This window comes from Hippoglossus hippoglossus, chromosome 3 (genome assembly GCF_009819705.1).
Source record: "Hippoglossus hippoglossus isolate fHipHip1 chromosome 3, fHipHip1.pri, whole genome shotgun sequence".
Classification (NCBI taxonomy): domain Eukaryota; kingdom Metazoa; phylum Chordata; class Actinopteri; order Pleuronectiformes; family Pleuronectidae; genus Hippoglossus; species Hippoglossus hippoglossus.
The window spans coordinates 12,056,092-12,074,815 of record NC_047153.1 but is presented as its reverse complement, the minus strand read 5'-3'; the positions used below and the strand labels follow the sequence as shown (position 1 = coordinate 12,074,815).

Here is an 18,724-nt window from a genome sequence, read left to right as displayed (position 1 = left end):
TGAACGAACAAGAAAGGTCAGGATATGAAAAGATTTTGCCTCTGGGAGGTTATAAAGATATTTTTAGATTAGAGGTTTAACACATAAAGATAGCAAAATCTATTCTGCCAAGTTTTTCATCTCACTTTGTGACCTGTACAGTGACTTTCCCGACTTGTTCGCTGTAAGGATCATCGCACAGCAAACTCCAGAATACTATTACTGCTATGAGATATTCCCAAATTAATTTAGTTTTGTCTCATTCATCGAGTTGTTTTTTTAATTTCCTACTGTTTATTTATAGCTTCTCTCTTCCCCCTTTTTGTTTATCTTCTACTCTTCCACACTCAGAGGAGAGGAACACACTCCTTTTTCAGCCCTCATCTGCCTCTTCTTACTTGATGAAACTGCGTCTTTAATGTGTGGTTTTATTTAACACTTATTATTAAATTTCATTTGATTTAAGAGCACAAACACATGTCTCTGCAACCACACACACAGACACATTCAGTACACACACCCATGAAAAGTAATTCCATTCCATGATGTTTTTTGCGCAACTGCAGTGACGTTTGTATAACTGTATTTTCTTTTCAGAAACACAGAAACAACAAGGAGGGGAAAGTATGTCACTTAGTGCATCAATTTTTCTTTGTTTTATTTGATTCATTGAATGGCAGATAATCTATAAACTAGTGTCTGGTGGCTAGCTGCCCTTTCTGTAGATGTTTCAACAATAGCCAGTGTCTGGTTAATGTGCAGAGGGGAAGAACACGCGATTTAAGACTTTCCATTTGCCATCACAATTGGCAGCAACACTCTTATCAGTGTATTTCAACAGGGATACCCAGTGTTACACAACTTAACACAGAAACGGGATACCTAAAACTCAAGAAATGTTATATCACACTGACACAGATTGATTGCTCCACACTGTCAGTTGGAGACTTGTTTTTGCAGTAAGAAAGATAATTCCTGAAATTGCTGTTAACTCTAAATAATTATCATGTCCAATGCAAATATATCAACTAAAGACTGAACAGATCACATTTTTCCCACGTGAAGCCACATGGGAGTTTTTCAACATTGATAAACAAGCACTTTGCTGGATGATTTAGATTTTATTATTTTGTGAGTTTGTCTGTTACTCGACACTCTTTGCACTGTGTAGTATCTACAACACTAAGTCAGTGTGATATCTTCTCCTGTCCCTTGTTGTAGAGGTTGTGTGTAAATATTGATAAATATAAATGGAAATCTTTTGTCATTAAATTCAGTGGTATTCCCCTCCTTATTGCAGGCTGCATTATGTAGAATGACAACAGCAACGCAGCATGTTTAGCTGTGGAGTTTGATTCGCAGTGAAAGCTGAGATGTGTGTAGTAAAAATTTTTACAAACACCATGTATAAATGCAAAAGTCATAAGAAATGAATCATAGAATTATATATTGACATTAACCTATGAGACTGAAAATGTTGACTTTATTTACACATTTTTATGAATTTGTTTCACCTTCTTTTTTTCCACTAATTTGCCATTGAATTACACCACGGTAAACAAAGTGGCAGTTTATACCAGTTAACTTGTGGCTCTCATCAAAGGTCAATGCTAATTAAGGCTTGAGGCTTTGTGCTATATATTTCTATATGATGTTCAGAACTGTTGAGCGCATCCTTGTATTTTCTCAAGCATTCAAAACGATACCGACAAGATTGCCACATTGTTATCATGAACTAGTAGAGAATCTAAAAAGTATTTACCATATTTTTGGTGTGTTGATATGTTAAAATATCTGTATGCATAACCCTGCATGTAGAGCAACAGTGGGTTCAAGTAATTGCAGGACCAAAATTATTCTGTGCAAAATATAATGATAATAATTCATCATTTGATGGCTCTAAGTTCTGACCACAGTTGAAAGTTGGCTTGTGTTACCACTACTAACCGTGATGCTATTTCCAAGTTAAGAGTCTGGTTTTGTACAGAGCTGTCAATGGTGTGTTTCTGTGCCTGTCCCACTTCTTATAATACAGTGATGGAAGTATAAAGTGTCTTAACAGATCAATGTCCCGATCACTCAAAGATCACATTTCAAATTCAGAGACGATACTGAATCAAAACATGTCCTGTTAAAGATAGCTGCATATGCTTGAACCTCTGCATGCATGGCTGTATTTTTTATTTTATTATTTATGAAAATGATTTGGATAGCTCTGGCCAGGTTAATCACAAATCCTATAAGAATATTAGAAATTAAAGCCTTAAGTCATGACTTTACTGAACAACCTGGTGAGATGACTGCCCTCTTTTGAGCCTTCTGTTTCTAGGCAGGAAATCATTGCTTATCTTTGTTTGAATCACAAACCCCTCTACACATCCTTGCTTAAATCCTTCAGGCTTACAATGACACTGTATTCTCATCAAACCCAAATTACCCTCCTGCTCTTGTATGTGCATATTTCATTTCAGTGTTGCTCACATAACACATTTCCTGCACCATAATTTATACTGTTACATGCAGTTGCACGCACACTACAAACACAGAATTTCATTTTCTAAAACACACCCAAATTACCTAATGACTACTGCATGGATTGGCTGCTGTTCTCATTTTGACTTTACTATCTAGCTGTTTTCATGAACGTACACTTGTCCTCTCCTGTGCGGAGATTATTATTCTGTAATTAAAGCTCTATTCATGGGAGTCGACAACTGCACGCTACTAAGACGTCTAATTGGTGCACAGCGTGTTATTGTTGTTTGTCTCTCGTGCTGATGTGATGCAGTAACTGTCCTTTTCTCCTCCATAGAGAGCGAACCCAGGGATGCAGGAACCGACCAGAAAAGCTCTGGCATCATCCGCCTGCACACCATTAAACAGATAATTGACAGAGTAAGTGAATCTAGATACACACACATGTTATAACAATATCACACAGGATACAAAAGATTAAGATATAAACATGTTTTGGTAGATTTGCTACGGCAATGAAAATACGGCAGTGAGCCACAATAATATTCACAACTCACTGCAGCCCTCTGGTGTACAATGCTATTTAATATTGTTAGGCGCTTGAAGTTCCACAAAGGTTTATGATGGCAGGTTCAGTGATGGACTGACCTCAAGATATCGATTTTTTTAGTGTAAAATAAATCATTAAAGTGTTTGACAAATATCGCTCTGTTATAGTCCTTAGCTAAAATGTTATGAATGGTCAATACATGGAAGATAAGCACTTTTACACCTCATTTGTGTGTCTCTTCTTGTTTGTTTTCTGTATACGTAGGACAAGCACGCAGTTCTGGACATCACCCCCAATGCAGTGGACCGTCTGAACTACGCTCAGTGGTATCCCATTGTGGTGTTCCTCAATCCCGACACCAAGCAGGGCGTCAAGAACATGAGGACCCGCCTCTGCCCCGAGTCTAGGAAGAGTGCCAGGAAACTCTATGACCGAGCCCTCAAATTGAGAAAAAACAACCACCACCTCTTCACCAGTGAGTCCAGTAAAAGGGAGAGAGAGGAGTAGATTGGTGATTAAATGGGGGGGGGGGTGTCCCCAAGGAGGGAGAGGGGGATGGTGAGAACGGGAGAGATTTCACGTGGACACATTTCACAGATAGTTGACAGTTGAGTGCCGCAGTGTTTGAGGCTGTCGCTGCACAGCACTTGTTGTGTCCGGCCCTGTTCTGTCAAACTCCTCATAAAAAGCTTATTCAGCACTGGCCGTCACACAGAAGCACTCCCAGGCCCATTTTCTCAGCCTGCGTGCTTCCTGTCAAGGGATGTGGGGAGACTGTGCTTTAGGAGCTTCTGTTGATGATCAAGATATTAGGGAGGTCGTAAAGAGTCTTCTCTAAGCTCACATTCAGTCTTTAAAGTACACACGTGAACTCCTTACACAATCTTCAGTCTCAACACCTGTGACACAGTGAGCTGCATCCGTATCTCTATGCTTTTCAGTTATTCTCAAAATCAGGCCATATGATAATTTTAAGAAAATTACTCAGTGGGAAACAGAAACCCAGAAAACTGATGTCGGTAAATCATGAGGTTAGATATAATACATGAGATAAGGATCTTTCCTGCAAATGCCTCTGAAATGAGTTATATCCTGCTCTATGATTTCACATTTATAACATCTCTTCCCAACCATGGGATGGGAGGGACGACATGATTACTTTACATACTAGATACGCAACATGACACCAATCCACTGAGTTGAATCACACTTCAGCTGAACCCCAAGATTTTAACTGTGTCCCAAATGGGGAAATAGCCACATTGCCTTATTACCTTAGAAAAGACGCGGAAGTCCTTTACAAACACAATGTCAATCACGTCAAGGTGGCTAAGTGTATATTCGAGGGCATGTCTAATATGAAGTTTTAATTATGGTCCTATGGTGGGAGAGAATTGCTTATTGAAAAATTGTCACCGGATGTTTTTATTCTCTTTTGCTCCTCCCTCTTTGTGCATTCAGCAACCATTAACTTGAACAGCATGAACGATGGTTGGTTCGGAGCACTGAAAGACAATATCCAGCAGCAGCAGAACCAGCTGGTGTGGGTTTCGGAGGGCAAGGTAAGACACACACACACACACACACACACACACACACACACACACACACACACACACACACACACACACACACACAGACACACAGACAAATGGATGTGAATCAAAACGAGAAAACAAGAGTACTTAATAAATCTGAAAGGCAATTTGCAGACTGGAATTTTCCTTCTCCGTCTCACTTTATTCTTTCTTTGCTAGGCTGATGGGGCAGCTGAGGACGACCTGGACATCCATGACGATCGTCTGTCCTACTTGTCGGCACCAGGTAGTGAGTATTCCATGTACAGCACCGACAGCCGCCACACCTCCGACTACGAGGACACCGACACAGAGGGTGGAGCTTACACCGACCAGGAGCTGGACGAAACACTGAATGACGATGTGGGTCCACCCACGGAGCCTGCCATCACCCGCTCCTCTGAGCCTGTCCGTGAGGATCCACCCGTCATCCAAGAGCCCCCTGGCTACGCTGGCTACCAGCACACGGTGCAACCGGACCCCCTGAACCGCATCGACCCGGCTGGGTTCAAGGCACCAGTGCCGCAGCAGGTAGCGTTTCTGAGAGGTGTACGTCTCCCCTGTTGTCTGGAGGACGTTGTGTGCGTTAGAAGGGTTTTCTGGAAGCGCTATTGAAGGCGTTTTTTTATTTTTACAATTATTCTCTCTCTATCTACAAAACAGTATCAGTGGCAAAGTGAAAACTTTCGTGGTCAGGTATTTATCGCAATATATAAATATTATACATATATATCTATATTTATTACAATATTTATTCAATCTATTTTCCTCTATATGTTTGTTGATTGATGTTTGTGAGTGTGTGTTTTTTATTTTTGAAAAGGAGAACTTGATAAGTTTTACTGTTACTCTTGTACTCTGTGTTACGACAAGCTTATCGGTGTGACTGTTGCTGATGTCACTGCGAAGAGAAACCTGTTTGTCCAAGTGTGTGTAACAGTACTCACCTATGTGCACTTCTTAACTTTGTTTTTTCTGTGATTGAGACTGTGACAGTATGACACCAGACAGTATTATCTGCATGTTGGCAATGCCCATGTTAATCCAGTGTAACTGTGAAATGTATTTATCGATACCCGATTGGCCCGTGTGATAACCAAATCTAAACATTTGTCATCTCATGATGTGTTAATCACCATAAAAAGGGAACAAAAATAAATAATTGTATTGTAACTGTAGAATTAAAATCACAGTAGTATTCTATTACAATGAAAACTTGTCCTGCTGCTAATTCCTAACATCCGTCACTGGTTGATCGACAGCTACTGTTAAATGTGAAGTCTGGTTATTGGCTGTTTGTATCAGTGTAAGCTGTAGGCTCAAGTGAGGAGCAGATCAAAGTAGAGGGGCTATGAAGGAGGTAGCACTTGTTGGTACTGCACCATAGTGTGTCAGCGCGTGTTATTAAACATTTCTGAACCACTTCACAGAAAGCAGAGGCCGCTGCCGTCCCTAGCATCCCCCAGCAGCCTGAGCCCCTGGCTGAGACAATGCCCCCTGCTGTCGACGTTACTGTAAAAACTGTAGGGGGCGTGAGCCCTGACGAGGCTCCTGCAGCTCCCCACATGCAGCCAAGCCCCGACCCAGAGGCTGGCTCGCTTAGGAGGCCCACCCCTGAGCTAGCCCGTCAGAGCGTCACGCCAGAACCTCTACAGTCTGGACTGGCCAGTTCTGAACCAAAGGTATCCATCTACCCGTCTCTGGATGCTCCGTGACTCGGCCATGCTCAGCTCAGCTCGGTCTGACCTGGCAGAACTCCTCTGCCGCTGCCGCTGCTGCTGCTGCTGCTGCTGCTTCCTGTCTACCTACCTACCTACTACCTCCTGCTGCAATGCTTTTCTCTCTTTCCTTCCGCCCTGCATGTGTGCTGACCACAGCGCTGCCCACAAGAGACAGAGATTGTGTGCGAGTGAATGGTCGTGCAAAAGTGTGTATGCGAGTGCACGTGCAAGAGTGCGATGGTAAACAACAGTGGGCTCGGAGGTGATGGCTGTATGTGTTACGCCTACATGTAGAAGATCAGTGGACATCCTGCAGCTCTCACTGTTGCTTATCTTCTCTGCATGGCTCCGACATGTTTGCCTCATTCTCTGTTAACCACTAGACGTAGCTCTGTGCTGTATCAGTCGGATTGAATGGATCGTTTCCTTGTGAAAGTAGCCAGTAATTTTCCAACCAATTTAAAGAGATATGTTCTTCAGGTTTGGATTGGATAATTAATGGTTACTTCTTAAATATGATGATTTTAAATATGGTTTTTTTGGACAATGGTTATGTGCTTGTAATGTTAAATATTATTGTGGCTGTTTAATTTGCCATCATAATTGCATCAAGACAGTGGGTGACATTTTTCCTTGTGAATGTGGTGCACTCCACGATGATGATGATAAAACCACCAGTTATTGGGCAAATTTCAAATTACCTTTATAATTAGTTCACATTTCTATATTCCATTTCCACATGAAGTGAAGACGAGGGCACCCAGGATTCATGAAAAAAGGAACTCGTTGTTTTGTTGTAGTTATTTTTTTTTTTTTTAAGAACTTTATTTAATTTCAGTGTGCAGTTGTACATTGTGATCTTTTTTTTTTTTTTAATGCTGCGATGGGTTTTCATGCTGCCGTTTCTGTTGAATCTGATGTATTATCTGACCAGTAATCCCTCCCTCTCAGTTTCTCTATTTCAGGTCTTTCCCGTCTCATTTTCTTCTTCTGCAATTCATTTTCACGGACTTTAATATTTTCCGTTTCTCGTCTTTTAACTGACTTTCTGTGTGTTGAGTTTTTTTATATCATATATTTTATATCTATATGTTAGTGGAACCTGTGCACATTTTAACCTGATTCTTTGTTGTGTCTTTTTCCAATAGATGTTTCAAAAGGATCCATACAGCACAGACACCATAGGGAGAACCAGTCACAGTATGAAGCCTGTGGCCTACAACCCTCAGCAGGGATATCACCCTGACCAGCAGCCGTACAGAGATTACGACCACCCCCCGAGTCGCTATGATGTCAGCAGCAGTGGAGTCAGCAGCGGAGGTGGTTACCGAGAACCAAAGTATCATGACTATGACTCTAACCCACCCTTCGAGAACAGTGTGCCTCACTACGACCAGCAACAGTGGAACCCCTACAGCCAGCCGCTCCCTACTGCCAATTCTCAGGGCTACGATCCCCGTTTGCCATACGGTGACGGCCCTGACTCCCACTACACCCCTCCTATCCGCTACGACGAGCCCCCACCTCAGCAGGGATTTGACGGACGGCCCCGTTATGGTAAACCAACGGGTCCTGCACCTGTCCGTTATGATGATCCTCCAGCACCAGGGCCTGACCTGCACTATGACCAGGATTCTCACCTGAGTACGTACCCTGCTGCTGCACGCTCCCCTGACCCAGCTGCCCAGCGACCTGCCTATAACCAGGGACCAGCACCGCAGCAAAAAGGCTACAAACCTCAGCAGTATGACCCTGTTCCTGTGAACTCTGAAACCAGCCCCACACCTCCTCCAAGAGCAGAGAACCCCTCACCTTCCCCTGTGGACCTTCCAAAATCTGCACCTGTCAGAGATGACCCCCGTGAGGACGACCCAGCCATGCGGCACCAGTCAGTCCTGACGAGAGTCAAGATGTTCGAGAACAAACGCTCTGTGTCCGTGGACCGAGCCAGAGATACCGGGGATTCATCTGGAATCAGGGTAAACTGTTTTGATATTTATCATTTGATCTGATGAAATTACAATAGTTACTAGTGTACATAACTTGTATTGTACATTTAATTTTCAACATCTTGTTAAATAACCATATTAGAGGTATTTATTTTTTTATTATTATACTCATAAGGTGTGTTGCTTTTACCCCTGTAGGCAGCAGATTTACCCTTGAAAGCAGGTGGAGTAATCCCTAAAGCAAATTCTCTTAGCAACCTGGATCAAGAGAAGACATTTAGGTAAGCTCACGCTTAAACTTCACTAATGCTGCTGATGCTACATTTTCTTTCACAAATTTTTCAGTGTAATGTGGGAATCTGTGCAATTAGTCACCTTAGTTTTCAGATCATTAAACAAGATGCCCAGTCACCTTTATTTGGTTTCGTTGTACATTCTTCCGCTGCTTTGCCTTTTATTCAACTTTTTCCCCCCTCCACACCAATTCAGAGCTCCAGAGCCACAGAAACCTCCCAATGTAGCTGACGACATTGTGCGCTCCAACCATTACAACCCTGATGAGGACGAGGACTACTACAGGAAACAGCTGTCCTACTTTGACCGGCTCCAAGTTGGCCCCACCAAACCCCAGCCACAAGCACAACCAACCCACAACAACTACAGGTAATGCTCAGACCCATCCACATTCCAAAAGCATTGTTAATGTTTTAATGAAATGTCTCTGTCCTATTAATTACTTTTTTTGCAGGGGCAGGTTCACAATGTTTACTTGGATCAGATGATTTGGACTTTTAGAATTTAGTGGCCAGAGGTCAAGGTCACTGTGACTTCAGAAAACAGGTTTTTGTTCTTAACCCAAGAATTCAGATGCTAATTATGACACAATCCAACACAAATGTCTAAAAGGATAAAATCGTAAGTTGATGAGATTTTACATCCACACAGTCAAGGTTAGCTTCACTATGATGATGTTCAGAATGTTCTGTTAAGCACTTCTGTTATTCAACATCATACCACGGGAACAGAAACTGAGATTGTGACCATGTGCCCTGCAATTTGTCTGGTTGGTGGAGGCATACTACCATGGTGGTATATTTAGATCCTCTTAGATAGATAAAGGGGTCTCTTTCAACTTTGTTGAAATGTCAAAATCCTGTCTTGTGATACAGGACGGAGTCAGTGGAAAAGCCAAGTCCAGTGGAGAAAAAATATGAGCCTGTTCCCCAGGTTACACCGTCGCTGCCACCAGCCACACTGCCCAAACCCCCAACTGAAGGTAACATTCATCTAATTTTCTAAACAAGGAAAAAAGATGTGTACAGAGACGCTGACTGATGTGTTTACCACAATGTACATACGTTTTAAACAAATGAAAATACACACAAAGACTACAACTCCCACTAAAAGACTCTTGTTGATCCACCCATAGCCAAGCCTCCTGGCCGAGAGGAAACTGTCCAGACCAACTTCCTGCCTCATAAGAGTTTCCCTGAGAAGTCTCCAGTTAATGGCACAAGTGACCAGCCTCCAAAAACAGTCACTAGCACCGCGGCTCCAGCAGCATCAAGCTACAACCGCTTTGCGCCCAAGCCCTACACCACCTCTGCCAAGCCTTTCGCACGCATGTTCGACAGTCCGAAATTCAACCACAACCTTTTGCCCAATGACAAGCCTGAGATTGCTCCAAAGGTAAGAAGAGTGTTGCCAACGATCATTTTAGTGCAGTAAAGTGGGTCAATTAAATGATGCATGGTGGGTTACGCTGTTGAATTTATTATGGACCCACATTTAATGTGTTTGTTTTTAACTGGCAAATGCAGAAGAGGCTACATTTCTTTCATATTGTGTTACTGGAATCAGTAAGTGTGTGAAAGTTAACATAAACCGTACTAAGGCCTATTCCAGCATTCAGATTAATTTCAGATTATTTACTAGCTGCTTTTTGTATTTAACTCTTGACCCCTCTCTGTTTGAATCAGGACCGGAGCTCCAGCCCAGTGAAGCCTCAGGTGAATCCTCAGCCCCAGAACACAGACCATGACAGCGGTGTGGACACGTTCACACGCACGATGGACCACCGCTCCAAATACCAGCACAACAACATCAACGCTGTGCCCAAGGCCATCCCAGTGAGGTAACAATCTCACACTCACTACAGGTTCAATTAAGAGTATTTAGCGGAATGTGAATGCATGATGACTGAAAGTATCTGTCTCCAGCCCCAGTGCTCTGGAGGATGATGACGATGAAGATGAAGGCCACACAGTAGTTGCAACAGCTCGAGGAATCTTCAACAGTAACGGTGGCGTCCTGAGCTCCATTGAGACAGGTGTCAGCATAATAATCCCACAGGGCGCCATCCCTGATGGTGTGGAGCAGGAGATCTACTTCAAGGTCTGCAGAGACAACAGCATCCTGCCACCGCTCGACAAAGAGAAAGGTAAGAATGAAGACGCCTGAGGGATTTCTTTTTTTCCGATTTAAATTGTTGGGTGTTTTATGAAGCCAGTTCAAATGTCTAGTTTCAGTGTTTTAAGTTAAACAATGCTTGTTGTCTTTGGGTAGATGGGCTGGATCTTAAGTAGGACTGTGCTGATTGATATTATACTAACTATTGACTGAGAGAGACTATCACCAATATCTGATTTCCGTCGCGATTAACGGATTATTTACTTTAATTATCTATAGTCAATATTCTTCTTCTTATAAAAACAATGTTTGAGAAGCCAACGAGTCAATGTGAAAGCAGTCACTCACAGTGATGAACCTACAGAGAAACATCACCCGAATACGATGCTCCCGTCTGTTTGGCTGAGCTCTGAAGTGATTTTTAACTCATTGTTTAAACTGTCCAGTCTGTAAATTTACTCTTCGGTTCACTCACACTGCTCTCGTAGCCTCATTGTCAGCGACAGCAGGTCCCTGTGTGAAAAAGCTCCAAAAACCCATTGTACACTCGCTGCTCATTGGCAAACAGAAACACTGGGTAACAAGCCGGTTGACAGAGTGAAACATTTAAAGCAGCTACAGAGCCAGTTGATATAGACCAATAACAGCTGAAAGAGAATGAAAATACTCTGCTGTGAATGGAAATGAGCCACTGATTAGTAATATCTTCACCATATCAACTTAAAAGGTGAATATATGATCATGTTGTGTGCACATCACTGTTAGGAAGTCATTGAAGAAATAAGTTGTTTCTATTCTTAGTATTTAAAGTGTTTTATTGGCGGTGGGGTAAATTTTCTAAATATTCATTTTACAGACGACCATAAGAAAAAGTGTTGAGTTGTGCTCCCTCTAGTGTATGTTCTTTATGTTGGTACCTTGACATATGTGACTAAACCAGCCAACACTGCTGTAAAGTCCCATTTTGGGATGTCGATGACGGACTGGTCCAGAAAAGCATGATGAACTTTAGTCTAGTTTAATTAATCAGTTATTACAGGTGCACTTTATGTGATATATAATTAACAGATTATATTTTTTATCTGACAGAAGCCTCTGTATGAGCATGTGAGGGATGTAAGCATATTAAAAGTGAAAGAGATGTTTTTTTCATCATTCCTGGACATTGGCACTTAATTATCAATCAACATGGCAATTCAATAATCTGTCAGTATAAATCATTGTCCAACCGAATTACATGAATCTTTATTTTATTTGCATAAATAGTTGTAGTCGTCAGTTCTGACTTCTTTCAGGTTGATTTTATTCCCAGTAATACCAATAAAACCACAAGCCTACGAGAACTGTAGGGAAATAATGCACTGAAGACCTGCCTGTGTGTTTCTAATTTGAATCCTGCTCTGTTTGTGTTCACAGGAGAGACTCTGCTCAGCCCTCTGGTGATGTGTGGACCTCATGGCCTTAAGTTTTTGAAGCCTGTGGAGCTGCGCTTACCTCACTGTGCGTCAATGACCCCTGATGGTTGGTCTTTTGCTCTAAAATCCTCCGACTCCTCGTCGGGTATGCTGTGCTCTCTCTGTTCTTCCGGGGTCGTTTGGGCTGGCTGTGTGACAATTTGATGGTTGTGTGTCACTGTTCAATGAGATTTTACCCCGAGTTTTGGTTTTCCTCTTGTTCAAAAATCACTTTAAACCAAATAATTGATTTATTCTCAAAATGACCTGAGAATCAATCTTGGGGGAAAATCTGTCTTTTTTCATATTATGGCTTCAGGTTGATTCATTTCCATCATTTATTACTAAGTTAACTCACCCACACAATCTCTCATTTGCTGTATCACTTGTTTTGTTAATGTGGTGTTTATTAATTTCACATCCTGAAACTTCAGTATTTCCCTCTTGGTTTTCACCTCTGAGTCCCCTTAACAAGTTCCTCTCATTTCATTTAACATGCTTGCACCAGATGCTTGGCTGTACCGTCATTTAATTTCATCAGGTAGAATTATAGTGCATGCTCCTCTGTGATTTTCTCACATAGCCACCCAAATCCTGACCTGGAGAACAACGTATAGAGACCCTCTGGGAACTGGGACACTGTCGTAGCCAATAATGACCGTCATTATCCCCCCCCCCCCCCCCAAAAAAAGAAACATTACACAAAGACATCTTGGATCACGTTAAAATATAGCCATCTAAATTTAGCTGCCTTTATCCCAAAGGTCTTCCTCATTTCAAGGAAGCTTTCAGGTGGAGAGAATTATTGTCAGTTATTTTTTTTTCAGGCTGGTCTCAGCTTGTTTGCAAAGATGAGTCTGTTAAATTGGATCAGGGACAGACGGGGAACCTGAAGTATGCAAATACACAAACTGTTCTCATGGGCAGCAGGAGACGAGCATTCAAGCAATTCTTTTTAAAATTGTAATTTAGATGATGAAGCTTAATTCTCACTATTTTCTGGCTGATGGGCCCAGACAAGTCAAATGGTTTTTTTTTTTAGACATGACGTGAAAGATGCAGGAGAAACAATTATTAATAGTTTATCACCCAATAAAAATCTATTTAAATTCACAGAATATTAATCATTCAAATTGATCAGTAATTTATTCAGAACAGAACTTGGACAAAGAGCAAACGCTGCTTAAATCATGTTAATGGAAACTAAATCCAAACCAGAGTCGAGTAAGTGGGTCAACATTTGGTCTGAAGAAAAATTCAGGTAATAAAGAAAACCAATATTGAAGAAGGACCCGGGGCTAATATATAAGTTCAATTTTCTTTTTCAAGAGATAAAAAGAAGAGAACAAAACTGAGGAGAGTAATTCATGTCTCCTCTCACTTTTCTTATTACCATCCTTCTCGTGCCCCAGCTTCAAAAACAGTGGTAATTTTGGCAGTGGTCAGGATTAGCTGTTAATTAGCCTCATTTTACTTGCCGGGCTGAATGAGATGTCCGCTCGCTCCGTTGTCCTGCTGAATTGTGGGAGGATTATCAGGCCGCTTCGTAATCCTCTTATTGTAAAGCAAGGCCACTCTCCAGCCTCCTCCTGTCTCCTTCTGTGGCTTTCTCTTCACTTTGATTCTTCCTCTCCTCTTTCTTCCTGAACACCTCTCTGTGTCTCACTGCCTCTCCTCTGTTTACTGTTATTCTGTGGATCAATATGTTTATTTAAAGCTCTGTGAAAAAACGATTCATGTTAGCAGAGACAGAGTTTGTCTTGAAAACCACAGGAAACTACTCAAACATCTTACTTGACACCAAGTCTTTATTTTAAAGTTACAATGTGGAGGTGTTGACCACATTAGACACAATGTAGCTTTTTTAATAAGCATGTACACACACAAGCATGCATGTGATGTGATGCCCCATGCTGATGTTTTCACGCTGTTTCACTCTTCGCTTGGTGGTAAAAGTAACATCCCAAGAAAGCTAGCTATGCACCAGAAAGAGTAAAAGAAGAAGAAGATGACTCGATATGGCAGGTTTTATTTATTAGGTTTAAAATAGAAAATTGTAATGTAATTGGATGTTCATCACCTCAAACAAGTATATTATTTCTGAAAATTTTTTAAAATGCCAAATAACATTTTTGCATCATGTGACAACAGAGACAGGTCACATACTCATAACTCCAATGCATTGTAAGTGCGTGAGAGAGAGAAAATGTGTGGTTTTGGGACATAGAGCATCAGTCCTGGGCGTAAAATCTGTAGTCACGCCTTCAAAGAACTGAAGTCTGATTTAGAGCTCTGACCACCAAAGACCAACTGTGGCAAACTTCAGTCGGAAATTTAGAGTCAAAATCTCAGGATGTGACGCACAATGTTGCCACAACACACAACCAGTGAGTCACAAACCACATGAAATCACAGAGAATACACAGGCTCCCATTGTTTGTGTCATTTCTGAATATAGTCCAGGAAAAAGCACACACAATGGAGGGATGTAACAGAGGCCCAGATGGAGGACACAAGCTGATGCTGTGCCTGTTCTCTCACATCTTTCCTATTGTTATATTTACATTGTTGGGCTAGGACTCACATCAACCTCAGATTGAGAAGTAGGAACAAGTTGATGTCTGACACAGATCGAAGAATTCGAACAACAGTTAGTCGTCAAGTTTGTCAGATTGTTCTCAGAAGGAAATAGAACTGAACACAAAACAAGTTGGAGGCCAGGTAAACAGGTGAAGGCTCCTCATGAGTCCCAGCATCTGAATCTGAATCACACTTGGTGAAGACAGGTGAAGACAGGGTTACAAAATATGGATCTTTATAAGTTGAAATGAAGAAATACATTTGAGTTATGTTTGTGGCTTTTCTTCCTTTAACTTAGCGTCTAAATAGACAACAATCCTCTGATTATTCATCGTCTATATCAGTCAAATTTGACCACAATACAACGAGTGTAAATTGACACTTGATCTCAATAAGCAGGTTGTACTTTACACTGTCACATGTAGAGGCTGTCCGCTGTATCGATGGACCTCTGCCAAGCCGCCTCTGCTTACTCTGATTGATTACTGGAACTTTGCTCTTGGCGCAGACTCGTATGTTTATAATTGCAATTACACCGAGACCTCGCAGTCACTGGGGTCTAATTTTCAGTCAACAGGAGACCGGGGACGTTCAATAAAACAATGACATTGCTTTTATTAGTTTATTTTCCTGCTGCGCTGCTTGGATTTGAGCCACAAACTCGCAGTATCACTCAAAGCGGCTCGTAGTCGATATATAAAATCCAGCTCTGCACTCAGGGCTGTTTCAAAATGAGACCAGTGTTTTTCATGACTTGGTCGTTCAATGGGTTTTGCGGTGTGAGGAAGTCAGTGATGGTTGTAAAATACATTACATTTGCCGCCTCCTCTCTCCTCAGGTGACCCGAAAAGCTGGCAGAACAAGTCTCTTCCCGGGGACCCCAACTACCTGGTGGGCGCCAACTGTGTCTCTGTGCTCATTGACCACTTTTAAAGACGGAGACGGGGCCGGCAGGTGTGACGTTACTGAACACGGAGCCATGGCGGATAAAATGAAGACGACACACATGAGACGTTTTCAGACATGACCTCCAGAGGAACTCCAGCGAAAACTCCAGACTTTCTCCAGAGTATTCCTTTTCACACATGCGGGACGCGGCAGGAGATTCTCCGCTCGGGCGCGTTCACAACAGTAACACATTTTTCCGCAGGATTCAGGCGAGGGGGGGGGGGGGGATGCAGCAGCAGGCAGAGGCAGGAAGTCACATATTAGTCCCACTGCGGAGATCACATGTTTTTGTTTACAGAACATCCACACAGGCGTCGGCCCTTATCACTACAAACTCTCATGACATCTTCGTCAGTGTCTTCTACGTGTATGGCACCGCTTCTTTTTTTGGTATTGTTTTTGTATTTTTAATTCTTTGCGTCTGTTCCGTGTCAGAAGTGTCGCCAACCTCCCGCTCGCTCCCGGTGAATCCAGCGGAGGATCTCCTGCAGAGTTCACACATTGACTCCGGACTTTCCGGAGTTTCTGTGGACTTTACACAAGGGGGCCGGACGGAGAAAGTCAGCAGAAACTCCGGAGGCTCTTACTCTGACATTTGCGTTCACACATACGGTCCCGACGGAGACAGTCCGGAGGATCTCTGGAGTTCAGTGCATGTCTGAAAGCATGAAAGAAATCTACACACACACACACACACACACACACACACACACACACACACACACACACACACACACACACACACACACACACACACACACTGATGGATGCACTGCAAACACACACCATAGAATGGAGTATGAAGAAGATTGGCTCTGTGCTGTTTACCCACGGAAGAAGGAGAGACTGATGATCACTACAAGTTATTCCTGAAAACAATTTCCCCCAATATGAGGTTTTGATGTGAAATGAAGTCGTTGATGATGCATGCCCCATTCCACTGAGGTTTAACTTTTTATATAAGGCGATGTTTATTGTAATTTTTACATGAATATAGATGGACGGACGGCTTTTGAGGCAGCGTAAATGCTTCAAACATATTTATGCTATATATGCATACAGTATATATAGTAGTATAGAGACGATTTACTTAAGTTTAAATCATGAATTCAGTCAAGATCTTGTCGTTTTTCAGTTCAGCTGACTTGAAAACAAACCACGTTTATTATTTTTTCCTCCACAATGAAGGTTTGAGGCAGACGTGAGATAAAACAAGAGATGGTGACGTGTGGAAGTTTCTGTTGAAGGAGTTGAAAAAAAGCTCGAGCTGGATATGAACCCAAGTAGCACACTTTTATAGAGAAGTTCTTCCTCCACTCCTTTATTCTTCCTTTTCCTACGGTTACATCCTGTAGCTCTTATTTCTTCCCACATCTCTCCTTCCAGCCTGAGGGAGATCTATGCATGTTCTTGACTCAGGTCCAGTAGCCTCCTCAGTTCCCTCCTCACATCTCTCTCTCTCTCTCTCTCTCTCGCTCTTTCTTTTTCTGTCTGTGCGCTCTTGCACACACACACAAATAAGCAGTGATGCCTTATCTGCAGATTATTCACTTTTCATCAAGAAAAAAAACAAAACAAATAAGTTATGATAAATTATGGTATAATGTCATTTGTTTTTGCCATTTCATATTTTTTGTGGACCCACTGTATAAATGAACTTGGGTTTAGCTCACAATAACAGTCGATAAAGGATAACGAAGGTATGCTCTTCTTTTATCTGCTATGCATTACTTAAAGAAAAGAAAAAAACAGAAACCAGAAAAGAAGTGGCTGTAAATAAAGCTAGCATATTGCCTTGTTTCTTTTGTTTGTAAATGAACTTTTTGTATGTCTTTCTTTTTTGTATAAAACTTAGAGAAAACATGTGGAAGCGAGTGAACATGCTTATCTTTGTATTCTGGATATACCCTCGAGCCTTGGAACTTATAACCTAACAATAACACATCACACATTTTCTACCAATATATTCACCCTATGTTACAGTCACAACTAAGGACTTTTTTTTTAAACGGCTATTTAAGGATCAGGATCAAGTACTTTGGCTAAAACACATTTAGAACCTGTTCTTTTGAAAGGGTGTGCTCTCAAAGTGTTCCCCTCACTGATTTGTGATACTGGATGCTGTATCGTGTGCCCTTAAATGTATTTTTGTACTAATAGACAATATATAATGTATGGCACACCAGTACCATTTTTATTTTTAGATATAACACGGCTTTAATTGGATATTAGCTCTTCACGTGTGGCTGACTTTTTTTTTCTCCTCTACAACACAATTTTAAGTATACCACTGTATTAATAAATAAAATCATTTTTAAAGTAAAGAATGTGTCTGAAAGGGAGTTTTTTTTCTTTAACTTTTTAAAAGATCTTTTTTGAAATAAGGAACTGATTGCTGCTTTCTTTCCATTTTACCTCAACTGAGCAAACCTTTGGGCGATATGGTCAAAAAGTATATCAAGATAAAGAAAGATTATATCAGTTAATACTGATAACTATGATAAGTGTCACATTATTTCTTTTAAATATAAAAACAGATTTTTGCTCCTGAGTGAAGGTTGTGGTTTAAATTATTTATGAGCAGACACTCGATAAACAGCAATACATTTTTACAAAACTGATCAATTACATGCTATACCTCCTTACTGTGATTACATTGTATATTGCTAATATACAATAAATATTTCATGAAATTTATAGTGTGATAGTTATTGATATGGTTTTATTGACCAGTTTTAAACGATCACAATTTCAATTTGGCTTCCTGTTGTTACTATATACATAAGATTGATTTATCATCGGTTAATCTATGAAGTGTCTGAAAACGCTGATCAGGATTTGCCAGAACCATTTTCAAATACCTGGAAAATAAATTATTGATCTGTAATTCTCATCATTGATGAGTTTGAGGCTGTAAAATTGCAGTTGCATGTCTCATGTTTCACAGGTAGGTGGCGCCGGTGAGCCCTGGTTGAGTTTGCTACGCAAGGTCAGAAATACACACACAAGTCCTTCAGCTTTGATTTGAAGTGTCAGGATGCAACAGAGATAAACTCATCACACTTCATTGTTTCTGTTCTAT

At 41.3% G+C, this 18,724-nt stretch overlaps 1 protein-coding gene across 12 annotated transcripts in view; it reads left to right on the top strand.

The window, feature by feature from the left end:
• tjp1a (tight junction protein 1a) overlaps positions 1 to 17,966 on the top strand; it is a 97,075-nt gene extending 79,109 nt beyond the window's left edge. For 5 of the 12 annotated variants that reach the window (XM_034572555.1, XM_034572522.1, XM_034572513.1 and 2 more), the window contains 15 exons: positions 577 to 603; positions 2,792 to 2,874; positions 3,269 to 3,479; positions 4,466 to 4,566; positions 4,762 to 5,112; positions 6,012 to 6,263; positions 7,451 to 8,281; positions 8,450 to 8,532; positions 8,741 to 8,914; positions 9,421 to 9,527; positions 9,681 to 9,940; positions 10,231 to 10,385; positions 10,471 to 10,691; positions 12,077 to 12,220; positions 15,533 to 17,966. In XM_034572555.1, the coding sequence (XP_034428446.1) occupies positions 577 to 603; positions 2,792 to 2,874; positions 3,269 to 3,479; positions 4,466 to 4,566; positions 4,762 to 5,112; positions 6,012 to 6,263; positions 7,451 to 8,281; positions 8,450 to 8,532; positions 8,741 to 8,914; positions 9,421 to 9,527; positions 9,681 to 9,940; positions 10,231 to 10,385; positions 10,471 to 10,691; positions 12,077 to 12,220; positions 15,533 to 15,627 (3,095 nt within the window). In that variant the 3' untranslated portion in view covers positions 15,628 to 17,966. The remainder of the gene's footprint in view (positions 1 to 576; positions 604 to 2,791; positions 2,875 to 3,268; positions 3,480 to 4,465; positions 4,567 to 4,761; positions 5,113 to 6,011; positions 6,264 to 7,450; positions 8,282 to 8,449; positions 8,533 to 8,740; positions 8,915 to 9,420; positions 9,528 to 9,680; positions 9,941 to 10,230; positions 10,386 to 10,470; positions 10,692 to 12,076; positions 12,221 to 15,532) is intronic. The other 7 variants (XM_034572572.1, XM_034572531.1, XM_034572564.1 and 4 more) reach the window with 6 other exon arrangements.
• The last annotated feature ends 758 nt before the right edge of the window (positions 17,967 to 18,724 follow it).